Source organism: Pezoporus flaviventris, unplaced genomic scaffold, assembly GCF_033815535.1.
Source record: "Pezoporus flaviventris isolate CSIRO_AGI_PZ_B2104156 unplaced genomic scaffold, CSIRO_AGI_Pfla_v1 ptg000013l, whole genome shotgun sequence".
NCBI classification, from domain to species: Eukaryota; Metazoa; Chordata; class Aves; order Psittaciformes; family Psittacidae; genus Pezoporus; species Pezoporus flaviventris.
In genome coordinates this window covers 40,709,666-40,722,308 of record NW_026892561.1, presented here as the reverse complement: position 1 = coordinate 40,722,308, position 12,643 = coordinate 40,709,666, and the positions used below count along the sequence as shown (strand labels likewise).

Genomic DNA, 12,643 nt, shown 5'->3' with positions numbered 1-12,643 from the left:
TAGTTAAAGGAAGCTATTAGCAATTGGGATTAACCAACCCCTATGGTACACAAAATCGAATTCCCACTCTCATATGCACCAAGCAGGAATGTTTACTTACATTATTTACTACCTCAGTGTTGAGTAATTATGACTATCATGAAAACAGTAAATCTTAAATTTAATTATTGCTGCATGGAAGGAAATGGTCTGATAAGCAGGCTCATTTGGGAGAAGTCGTTAGCATTTATATAGCGGTGTGTGTGTCCACATGTGCATGTGTGCATGTGTTGGGTTTTTGGTTTTTTTTCACCTGTATGCCTGGGTAGCCAGGTTGTCCAGGAAACCCAGCAAATCCTATTTCCCCCTGGAAAGGACCACAGAAATATCATTTGAGTAATCTGTTAAGATATATAATTAATTGAACAAAACCCTGTAAGGCAATCATATAATACTGGCATCTTATAATAGCATCCACACTTTGTTTCAGAAAATGGATTTGTACCAGAGATGGTATGTTTTACAGATTCTCTTCGGGTAAAAAAACAAACCCAAAAAACAACCAACACCCTCTTCCCCTCCCTGCAAAATACCAAAAAACCCAAAAAAACCAACCAAAAAACAACCAACAAAACCCCACAACATGTATTGGTTATTTAGACAACGGTCAGTGGATTCAATGTAGCTGGGGCACAGAACTAGCTGGAATACATACCAGCAGATTCTTATAGACTGCTTAATACAGCTGAAATAGTTTTGCTATCTGCTGAACGACCCTCTTACACTATTATTGCATGAAAAGCAGCTGCACATCAGCTCCTCTCCTTTTACAATCTACTAATATGCTCATCCACCGAGTATTCAAGCTAAGTAGACAGTTGTTAAAAAAAGAAGAAAAAAAAACCCAAACAAAACCAAAGTAAAAATAATTTTGCAGATAAAAGTCACCTGGAACACAAGTCTAGATGCAAATATCTGTACATTAATTTGATTTATGAATAGCACGATCACTACCTTAACTAGATTTGAAAAGGAGCTGAGGAGAGGAGCTAGGAAAAAGGGCAAGATGAAGATCTATGTACCTACACATGTTTTTCTTTATTCCAGTAAGATGTTTTAAGCTGCTAACTTAAAATTTAGCAGACTTAATAGCAAACCTGGAATTTTTTGAGTCATAAAAATAAAAACATGCATATAACACAAAATTACACAATGTCACCATGGCAAACAAAGTTAACATGCTGCATATTATATCATGCTGTATGCATGTCCCAATGGCTTTTCCTCCTGCTTCCAACTTCAGATCCCATTAGCCAATTTCAGCCAAATTTCAGAGAGTAGCAGTAATTCAAAGACAAAGACTTCATACAAATTCAGTGATCATAGGTAGCAGGAGAGAAAGGAAGGAATGCAGTGTGAGCTGTCAGGTATGCAGAAATTCCAAATCTGCACAAATCTACAAAAAACCCAAATCTCACTGATCCTACTGCTTAGGGAGATGCTTATACTTCATGGCCTCTTACCTTCATTCCAGGAAAACCTGCAGGTCCATAAGAACCAGGATCACCCTGATAAAAGCAAGCAGAAAGCAAGCTAAAACAGTAAAAGCTTATTCAGAATTACATCTATTCAGAATTGCTGAGCAGTCAGTGTTCCTTAGAAAATCATTACTTAGGATATTTTTCCAAAAATTTTGCCAAGTTTTTTGCAAATACTTTATATGAGAGGTGAGTACGAATTTGAACTATAGACCAAAATAAAACAGACAGGTCTTCACCTAATTTGTTATCATATTGCACCCATTGCAGTACTGGACATGTTGTTCCATATGAGCAGTGTTATACAAATCAAGCACAAGCTGCTATAAAAAACTGACATCAACACTCATGGAATACATAAAATTACTGTGTTAGTACAATAAGCAGAGAAGCTTAGTGCAGTTCTAAATATTTAGAGGATAACCTCAGTGATTTACTTTCTTTCCAAGAACAGAAAGTCTGTATGACCTTATGTTTAAGTATGGGACAGGGTGAGTCCCAGGGCAAGACTCCTAAATATTCTATAAAGAAAGTATGACAAATTAGTTTACAAGGTACTTAAAATCTTTCTTAGAAATGTAAACTTAAATTTCCAAATATATTATGAACCTAATTATAGTGAATTTTTGAAGTAATTTATTCCACAACTTCCTTACCCGCAATCCAGGGAATCCAGGAATGCCTTTTTCACCCTTTTCTCCTCTCCCAAGTATACCCTGAAGCATTCAAAATACTTTTTCAATAAGATGTTTGGTGAAGTTTGCAGAAATTTTAGTCTTTGTGTATGCTAAATCATATATGTACTAGGTTAATGGATCTTGTTGCACTTGCTGGCACAGTCACTGGGTCTTACTTCATAAAGCACCTCTATCAGGCCTATGTAGCAAAGCTCTGGGCATCTTTTGGGATGCAGCAATTTCTAAGCTCCTGCTTATAACTAAAAAGTATGCTATTATCTGCATGGACAGCTAGCAATGGACCATGCGTATAAGGTCCATCTTTTTCAAAGTAAATCTGATATAAAAAGATTGGTTTTGTCTGTTTTTCCAGTGCTAAGTAGCAGTGGTCGTTTTACGATGGAAGATAAATTTCTGAAAATGTTCTAGACTTAGAGCTCAGAATGTGACGTTCAGGCTTCCAATTTCTTCTGCCTACAAAGCTAAATATTTTTTTAACATAAATTAGATTAATTCTTTAGTCACAAATTATCTTCTGTTTTTCTGAGACCTGGTAGTTTTATGCCTGTGCACTTCCATAATCTGAAGTGAAAGTCCTTCCCTAACATACTTAGGGAAACATACATCATGCTCCATTAAGAACACACAGATCTTCTCTATTTTTCCTGACAAAAAACAATCTGCACTTCTATCTTCTTCACAGTCCCAGTCTGTTGTGTCTCAACAGCCCAACTGGAAACACCACTGACCTTTTGCTACCAGGCAACATTCAGTAGGTACCTTTAAAACAGACTCAAAGGTTCTTGAAAGGGTTTTGAAATTTTTTTGCTTTCACACTGATTTAGGTGGTGATTAAATTTCACAGTGCAAATGCTGTTATTTCTTCTATCACCTTGAGCTTTAAAAGGACTTTGCCAGCATCATGAGAAAAATAAAAAAAATCACATTACTTACCTTTGGTCCACGTGGTCCTCTGTGTCCTGTTACCCCAGGTAGTCCTTTTTGGCCCTATGTATACAAGGAAAGTTTTTGTGTATATTAATTTGCAGGACATTCCTATGTGCTGTCTAACTTTTTTTAAGTCCTATTCTGAATTATAAATGTTAAAAAAGTATTTTCTTAAGCACCGGGCATCTTCCTCTAGGTGTACTAGACATAAGAACATAAAGAGTAATTATGTACTGATCTTCATTTCTGTTAACTCTGTCAAACCAGAATAATTGCGGAGAGAGATAGATGTATCTTTTCATTTGGAAGGACCTTTGGGGGGGCTTTACTCCTGCAAGCATATATGACAGTAGTTCTGTTTTGTTTGCTGCTCTATTTAGTGTGATGCAGGTATTCACATTCATAAAACTACATTTTTGTGCACTGCCCGAATCTGAATGGGATACATAGGTGGCTACATAGTCATGATCACGTCATGTGTTGCACAGCAGCATATATCACACTTGGCAGTAATATGAAGAGTTTACATAAATTCTTTTGGTCCTTTTCCTCTTCCTCATACACCTGTACATAGCAATAATTTGCATAATCTAAGCCTAAAATCCAGTATCTTAAATTTTTCAGTTCCCTGAGTTGAAGCTGTAGGGGCTGGAAATGCCAAATTCACCTTAAAATTTGTGTATTCGAGCAAGTCAGATTTGAGGACAAAGAGACTTCAATATAGGGCTCCATAATGCAGTTTTTGTAACTCTTCTTCTTTTTAAGGGAACATTATAATGTTTTAAGGTACACAGTTGTGGCTACCGTAGGAGTGATATTGAAGTATTACAGTAAATAACAGAAACATGCATTAGACAAAAAAATCACAATTAATTTTCATATTAAGAAAGCAGCCTAGAAGAGTTAGAGTTGATAGTTCAAAACATTACAGTGGAGAAATCTCAAAGAGAATAATTGCCAAAGAACTGCAAAATATGTGTTAGCGAAGGGCCACAGAAGAGATTCAATAGTAGAGTAACTAACTTTACCTGAGATGCCTGAAATATGATTTGCTATTGACAAAAAGTGAAGGAAACCAATGCAAGGGCAGTAGCTCCTTTCTGCATCAAGACAGTCTTTCCTCAAGGACATGAGCTAAAGTACACATGGGCTCTCCTTCCTGAAAGCCTGTAGGAAGGGTGCTGAACAACAGGACTGATTTCTGCTGAAGCTGATGGCTTCTTACAGAAAGATTTGTATTATACAGTCCTTGCAAAAATGACATCACAGTATTGTACTTGCCAAGTTGAGCACAGTTAAATATGAAGACAACACCTTTTCTCCTTTGAAGAGCTGAGTTCCAGGAGGTCCAACTAACAGTGGTGACCCAGGTGGCCCAGGAAGTCCGATGTCACCCTGTGGAAGTCAAAGGAACAGCAGAGAGACATTTTGTTCCATATGTTTCAGTGAGACTCAGCATGTCTTCCTAATGTACTACAGTATTACACATGTCTGTACTTATTGAACAAGTTCTTGTACTAATAATTGTAGATAAAAGGTTTGTATTGCCATTTGTAAGGCTTTTTACTGTCTTCCCAGATGAGCAAGTCTGGCAATCCTAATCCCCTCCTATTCTCTTCAACTATTAAAAATAACATTATGGCTAAAGAGATACATAAATTAGATTAATTCTTTAGTCGCAAAAATAAGAACTCTGTACTTATGGCCTGAATCTGCTGTGGAGATAGTTACAGGATTGGCAAATCTCTTGTGTCCACACAGTCTTCATGTTCCCACCTGAAGCCATTCAGCACAAGGCTTTGTGAATGCAAAGATGAAATTATTGATTTGCTATGGGAAGTTGTGCATGTTAGAAACTTGCATAAATTCCAAGTTGTCACTGGACAAATTCATAGAAGAAAAATCAAATATTCCTCATTAGTTCTGTAAGTCCTGAGTACGCTAATAGGCGGAAATTGGGAGAGGAACTATTACTGTGTGCATTACTATGTGCTTCTCTTTTTCTTAACCCTTTCCTTAGCATCTGGTGCTGGACATAGCAAGAGATGAGATTCAGTGACTGGTCTGGTACAGCCACTGTTACTGGAGGGTACTGTTGTGTTCTGATTATTTAGGCAGTGTCTGTACAGAAGGTAATTGCTATATAAATGCTAACTAACATATTGATTGTTGCTTTTCAAAACCTCCAAGAAGACCCTTGATTGATGCAGCTCACTGAAGGAACCACTTCTGCATGGAATTAATTGATCCAATAACTTACTTTACTTCTCCTTCCATCCTAACATGATTAGTGGGAGCACACCGCTGCACATGAATCGGTTCCAGGAAACCCAGCAAGGCTCTATTATACTTCTAATTCTACAGCAATAATACATTTAATAATATTTGTTTTCTTACCGGCTCCCCCTTTTGTCCGTCCACTCCAATACCAGGATTTCCCTAATTGACAGAAAAAGTACACAGGTTGAAGATAACCAGAAAATGCTGATATTAGAATTTAATCAAATAACTCATTTGAAAAACTTAGTAACAAACAACCATAAGAGACATTTCGAATATTTGTATAAATTAATCTATTATTTTAATAACAACGTCAGGAAAATCATGGCCTACCTGTTCACCTGGCAAACCAGGGTAACCCGGAATACCCTTTAAAAGAGAATGAAAACAAACAAGTTAGTATGTCTGATTTAGACATCTTTGTCTGAAAATCACATACTCTTGCCAGCAGCACCTAGAGGCAGAATTTCCTCTTGGGATGAGGAAATCGCAATTTACTTCACCTGCTCACTGCTTTCAGCAGGGTTGAACTCTGGCTTCCCACTTTTCACTTCCTGACTCCCACAAGGTGCCCTTGGGGAAAGCGAATAAGGAGAAAGCAGTAGCAGCATTCCTCCATGACCACAGACTGCCAGATGAAATGTGTCCACCCAGGCATGGGAAGGAAAAATATATGCTCCAATTCCTGAACTTCCAAACTCATAAGGTAAGACAAAAATCTATTTTTTTATCATCTGCCTCAGAAATTATTTCTAGGCTTTGATTCACATTAAGGCAAGTTCTAGAATTGGTAATCAGAATTTCTGCATGTCCTAAAAATGCAAGGCTATATAACTGTGGTGATCTTACAGGCAAGCCTAGTTGGCCTGGGTATCCAGACGGGCCCGGTGTACCTCTCGACCCTATAGGTCCCTGCAAAAGATGGCAAAAAGTCTGTTTGTGAAAATACCAAGAGCTTACCCTTTTCTCCACAAAAGTAGTCCCTCCAAAATGTCTGTGTCACCTAGACTCAGTCTACTAGTCATTGCATTCCACCCACGGTCTGAAGCTTATACCATGTCTGTCACTGTCTTCTTATACCTCACTGTCACTAGAGCTCAGCACCAGTTTCTGGATTGTACTGTACAGATGATACTGGACAATGCACAGTTATATGTTATCAATTGATTGAAAGAATACTTTTAGAGTAACTGTGCTACAGTATGGGGACTCGATACAGTTCATTAGTGAATAATTTTTTAGAGAGCATAAGAAGAGGAACCCAAAGTCATTAAGAGTGTTAGCCAGCAACAAAATTAAACTCTCTATTCTTACATGTTTTTATGGCCAAAATATGGTAGTGTATGCTACATGTTCTTGGGTGATCCTCCAGATACTGTTGAAGAAGGTGTCACCTATCTACACATTCTGAATGTAATGGAGAAAAGATTTTGCAAACTGTGAGCACCAGAGCAACAACTGCTCGATGCAGATGGTTGTTGTCTGTTTCTGCTGCTTAAGCCAGTGTGAACTGGTCATGGGGGCAGACTATAGGGACTCCATGTTTGTTAGACTTTATTCAGGAATTTTGCTATATAAGGCAGGCAGGGAGAAGCCCCAATATCTTGTTATTGTACTAAGAAGGAAAATTTTAAAGATCTTTAATACAAGAAGCATTATAGAACCCACTGACTGTACTTACGGGCGTGCCAGGGGGTCCAGGATCACCTCTATCTCCCTGTAACAGCAATCATTTTGCAAATTAATCGTTACAAGCTTTTTGTGGGTATTTTCTAACTTTTGATAGCTATTAAGGTAACAAGCTATCTGTTCCAGTTGTACATTTGCTTTTAATCTTTCTTTTTTGCACAAAGCTTTATTAAAGCATGAGGAGTAATGGAAAAATTACATTTGCCGCGAAAGCTTTCCTACAAGATATGATTTTTTTCACAATCATATACTTACTGGAGGTCCTTTTCCAAAATGTGAAATATACACTGAATTTCCTTTTTCTCCTTTTTGCCCTGGATTTCCCTTTAAAGAAAAAAAGTCTTTTAAAACATGATCCACACTTACTGATATGCTACATTTCTATGGAGACTGAACGATAATTTCTCAAGTTATGTTTTCTGGTGTCCCTACATCACTAGGTAATCCACTAGTCATGCATGACCATTTTGAAGTTCTTTTACCTCACAAGACCCTTAAAGTAAAACTGCCTTCTTTACAGCTGACCAAAACAGCTTCTCACAGCTTCTGGACTCCTGCTCTGTTAGATTAGCTCTTAGGTACTTCAATAATCTACCATCTTCACAAATCTTGCTTTTAGTATCAAGTATATAGAATTATAGAATGGTTTGGGTTGGAAAGGACCTTAAGTCAGCTAGTTCCATGATGGCTGCCATGGACCGGGACATCTCGCATTAGACCATGTCACCCAAGGCTCTGTCCAGCCTGGCCTTGGACACTGCCAGGGATGGAGCATTTACAGCTTCTTTGGGCAACCAGTTCCAGTGCCTCACCACCCTCACAATAAAGGACTTCTTCCTTACACAGTAAAGAACTTCTTCATTATATCTAACCTGAACTTCCCTAAGTTTAAATCCATTACTCCTTGTCCTATCGCTAGACTGCCTGATGAAGTGTCCTTCTCCAGCATCCTAATATGCCTACCTTTTCTTTCAGTAAGTATTTTAAGTATTAACACTCTGCTCTACCTTCTCCAAAAGATCATGCTGTGATTTAGAAGAATCTAGTGTGATTCTACATATAGTTAAAAAGATGAATACATGGACTGCCGATGAAAGTATGGACTGTGTTACATGCATAATCTTCAACATTTCCACCTATTAGGAACTATGTTTCACAGTCTATTAAACAGATAAAAATCTGATGCCTAAAGGCCCTGTTTATTTAAAAACTACGTTCCCATGGTGCTTGCTATGGAATCCTTTATAAAACTTCGCTAACCTTCACAACCTCAATCTGACTTAGCAGAATGATTGCTTTTGCAGTATTCAACTGTAATGCTCAAATGACTGTTGAGAGCATGATATATGTACATACCTGAGGAACAGATATATTAAGATATTACTTCTGAAGTTTTCTCATTTGAAATCCAATGTATGGGATATAATTTACCTAAGGTAACCACTTAACTATTTCAATAATTATTATTTATTTATTAATTTTAATAAAACGGAATACTATTTTTCATAGAATTTAATCACTTTAAAAGTGTGCTAGTTTCCTGATACTGGCTGCTCAAATCCTGAAGTCAGAATGGAACAGAAAAGGTACTTATCCCTGGAATGACTCAATAAAAAGAAAAGTTACAGCTGTCTGCAGCTGGATATAACTACAGTAGACTAATGCAGATAACAGGTCAAACAACAACTGCTAGGGAACAAATTAAACACACCAAAAGTTGTATTTGGTTATTCTACATGTGACCTGTTGTGTAATAAAACATCTTTATTAGATTCAGTTTACCTTCTACATGACTTAGGTGAGTGCTTACAAATAAAACTATTTCCTTTTCCAATTTATTGGTGAGATAAATGTGCAGACTCTACAAGTGAAGCTGCAGAATATGTAGTGTTAAAAAGAATTATACAGGACAACATTATAAATAACATAAAAATGTTAGCTGTAATATATAGTAAAGTTGGTACTTGGTGCAACAAATTGATTTAAAACAGGCAATCTGCATAGAGTGGTTGGAATAGCATTCTCATACACAAACAAATATGCTTACTATGTCTGTGTTTTTCTGGGTAGCTAAATTAATTTGCACTGGAATTTTAGTCTGCATATCCAAGGCTACATGCCTATTGTGTCTCCCATTTTTTGTAGGCTGCAAATACTTTTCTAGGCCTGCCAGAAAGCATGCTCCTGGAGTTAAGAGGATTTATGCTATAATTTGTCCCACATCTTATTTTTCTTTTATGTCATTTGGCATTATAAAAAGGAAAACTCTTATTTTGAAAGCCATAATAAGTAAGAAAATACAGGTAAAATTACAGTTTGAACAGAAGTAATTTTTCTGTTTGGAGGGTTAATGGGTTACTTTCAGAGGTGCAACAAATAAGAGTTTCAGGGTATTTTATCAGGTTGTGTATTTCATGCATTATTTTTTTCTATTTGCTACATTTTTTATGACATCTTTTCACTTTGGCACCCAGTGCACATTTTTTGATTCCCTATGGCTGAAGCAGCATCTTATTTGGCTTCGACTAAACACTTTTGATTTTTCATGCAAAATGCAGTTGTTTTTACTGTTTCACTTAGAAAATTTCAGAGAAGCTCTTAGACCAACTAATGAGCTCTTAATCACTCAGAACTAGAACTTGTTTTCACAAGAAGTCAAAGACCAGGGACTAGGTCTGTTCAGCAAAATTTCTTTGGAGCTACAGTGATTTATATCCTGTACTGACATTAATCAGTGGTTTATCTTCATTAGAAGAGCACTGCCAACACACTACTTAAACAATTTTAAAATGCTTTCCATTTTAACAGCAAAAGTAAATAATATTAAAGTGCTAATTTTAAACGTTTTAACTGAAATGACCTTTATGTATACAGATAAAGACCCAGGCAAGATTAAGTGTGCACAGAGCAGTCATGAATAGGTATGTATACAAAATAGCACATGAAACTGTAAAAGCATGATTTGGGAAGAGATCTACTAATACACTTGTGTGATCAACCACCAAAAATCTTAGAGTGTTACAGTTTTTTGAAGCTTTCACTCATTGCTAATTCATCTCAGGTATGTCCTTACAATTAAGGCTTTTGAGAAATTTCAAGTATTGATAAATGATGTAATGATTTCAAGCTACTCCTCAGTTGTACTTCCATGAAATGGTATTAGATTTGGTGTGACTACGTACTGGGGAAACAAAGCAGAATTTAACCCTCAAAGTAGACATATATACTTCAAGGATATAGGAACTTATTTCACATTCAATCTTAATCTGTTATGGCATCGAGTGTTCTTCACTCTCATTAACCTTAGTAAAAATGCTTGGAAATACATTGTGCAGTGTAAAGCTAGTGCCATAGTCTTAAACTTCTTTCATTTTAAGAACTATTAGTTTGGAGATGAAATGTACATGTTCAGTATTCAAAGACAGAAGGAATGCCCTTCACTTACATAAGGACCATGTGGTCCAATATAACCATTTTCGCCTGGAAATCCTGGATCTCCTCTTGAGCCATTGCAGCCATCTAAACCAGGCTTGCCCCTGGGTCCTCCACTTCCTGGTAATCCCTGAAAGATAGTTTAATATTTTTTAGAGTTACACTGTGATACATAGGGAATTTCTTTTAAATTAACAGAACAGTTCAGAAACAAATATTTTAGATCTGAAACAGAGAACATGTCATAGTGATCCCAGCTTTATACTCTTTGGATTAGAAATGCTTTCTATTGTGATCAATGGAAATATTTTTTTTCCTGTCTAACAAATGATATGATATATATTTTTATTTGATGCATAGCAAATATAACAGGGACAGCAGTGGTTAAGAGGGCCAGACAGAGCTCTCACTTGAGTCAAAAAGTAATGTGCTATCTTCTCAGGGAAAGCAGACACTAGCTCTCTAACTAAAATCCTTCTTGTGGTTGCAAAGAGAAGCTGAAGACATACAAAAAGTCATTTTAAACAGCTCATATTTTTTAGTTGACAGGATAAAACAAGGTAAAACAGGACACAGCTTGACTCAAGCACACAGTAATTGCAGAGATTATGACTATACATTCAAGAATTAAGGAAGTGATTTTCTAATCTAGCAAGAATTAACCATTGTCTAGGTAGGGGTTGGTTCTAGTGCAAATCAGACACTAGGCAGTAGAAACACTGAGATTTCCCATGGAAGGATCTTTCCATTGGAGGTAAAATATTTTTCACAGAATTAAACATTTCTGTAAGGAATAAATAGTAATTTTAACCCCAAATAGGGTTCTTTTTGTTTGGATGGTTTTGTTTTGGTTTTTTTTTTTTTTGTTTGATTTTGGTTGTTTGGTTGTTTTTCTGGGGAGATGTCTGAAAAATAGTAAGAAAGTATTCTGGCTAGTTGCCTGAAATGTTTTTGTCAGTTTTACCTTCTTTCTACCTTTAAGGTCCTTCATCCCAATTTGTGGATACTGTTTTTTTAATTAACACTTTTCATAAAAAGAATATACATTTCTTGGGAGTGCTCCTTTTTTGTGCTAAATTTTGGCTTGTGACCATTTTACAGACATTCTGGCGGCAGACCCATTGCCAAGTGTGGACAGCTGACAAGCAGCTGCTGAGACACCCACTCAGTTTTTGGTTCTGTTTTTTCACTTTGAAAATTCAACATTTTAACAGTGATCCACATGAAACTAATGATAGCTTAGGAATTCAGTTCTAATAAACAGTATTTTCAAAAATACTGTAGCTAAGAGATAATATTTTTCTTTTATTATACCCATTTCCTCACTGAAGAAGACATTCAGAAACATATATAATCACATGCTTATAAAGATATGTTTAGGACCCACTTTCCTTCCTCAGTGCCTATTCAGGAAAAAATACTGGACTCAGTTTTTGTTTTTTTTTTCAATGCAGAAAGACTACAAGCAAAAATCAGAATATTTGAACAGAAAACAGTACATCATTTGAGATACTTTCAGAGATATTAAGAATGCAGTTAAGCAGACTACAGCCTGCTATAAAGCCTGGGAAAATTGTTTTTAATCCTAGCACTGCCCCACTCTGCACACACTTGGGCTAGTCTCTATCTGCACTGCCCTGTTCCTGCATGAGTATTATGTACTTACCTCATTGCTATTTTGTGGAGTTTGTTATCAGTAGTAGCCAGTTGGAATTAACCTGGCTATTTTACATTTTACATGTAATTCTGTAGGTGACACTATATTGATAGGTATAAAGCCAAACATTTTGAGTGTATTATTCTGTTAGAGGGCTTGCTATGACCTTATAAAAATTCTAATTTTTATAAAACAATATTCATTCAATACGTACAGGAATGCCATCTAAACCAGGAAATCCTGGGACTCCAGTTGGGCCCTAAAAACAGATGACATGAAAAAACAAAGGTGCTGAAGTCATTAACTCTTAAAAAGAATGAAAAATGAGAATATGTGATACTAGATAGCAAAACCCAAGAAACAGTCTGGTTTGAAATATGAATCAAAAGTGGTAATTGTCAGTAACAAATATCTGAAAAAAGTTTTATGGGCATATAGGAGAC

General features: G+C 36.4%; 1 protein-coding gene and 1 long non-coding RNA gene across 2 annotated transcripts in view; one reads left to right on the top strand and one right to left on the bottom strand.

Annotated features, from left to right (window-relative positions):
- Positions 1 to 12,643, bottom strand: part of COL4A4 (collagen type IV alpha 4 chain) — a 68,119-nt gene that overhangs the window by 38,057 nt on the left and 17,419 nt on the right. The window contains exons 5-16 of the mRNA XM_061452995.1: positions 12,415 to 12,459; positions 10,557 to 10,673; positions 7,367 to 7,435; positions 7,104 to 7,139; positions 6,272 to 6,334; positions 5,756 to 5,791; positions 5,540 to 5,581; positions 4,457 to 4,537; positions 3,149 to 3,202; positions 2,174 to 2,233; positions 1,503 to 1,547; positions 293 to 346 (exon numbers count right to left, since the gene is read on the bottom strand). Coding sequence (XP_061308979.1) covers positions 293 to 346; positions 1,503 to 1,547; positions 2,174 to 2,233; positions 3,149 to 3,202; positions 4,457 to 4,537; positions 5,540 to 5,581; positions 5,756 to 5,791; positions 6,272 to 6,334; positions 7,104 to 7,139; positions 7,367 to 7,435; positions 10,557 to 10,673; positions 12,415 to 12,459 — 702 coding nt within the window. The remainder of the gene's footprint in view (positions 1 to 292; positions 347 to 1,502; positions 1,548 to 2,173; positions 2,234 to 3,148; positions 3,203 to 4,456; positions 4,538 to 5,539; positions 5,582 to 5,755; positions 5,792 to 6,271; positions 6,335 to 7,103; positions 7,140 to 7,366; positions 7,436 to 10,556; positions 10,674 to 12,414; positions 12,460 to 12,643) is intronic.
- On the top strand, positions 4,927 to 10,128 carry LOC133269019 (uncharacterized). Its single transcript, XR_009743266.1, has 4 exons — positions 4,927 to 6,128; positions 8,031 to 8,085; positions 8,621 to 8,697; positions 9,986 to 10,128. It is a non-coding gene; the product is annotated as an uncharacterized LOC133269019 (long non-coding RNA).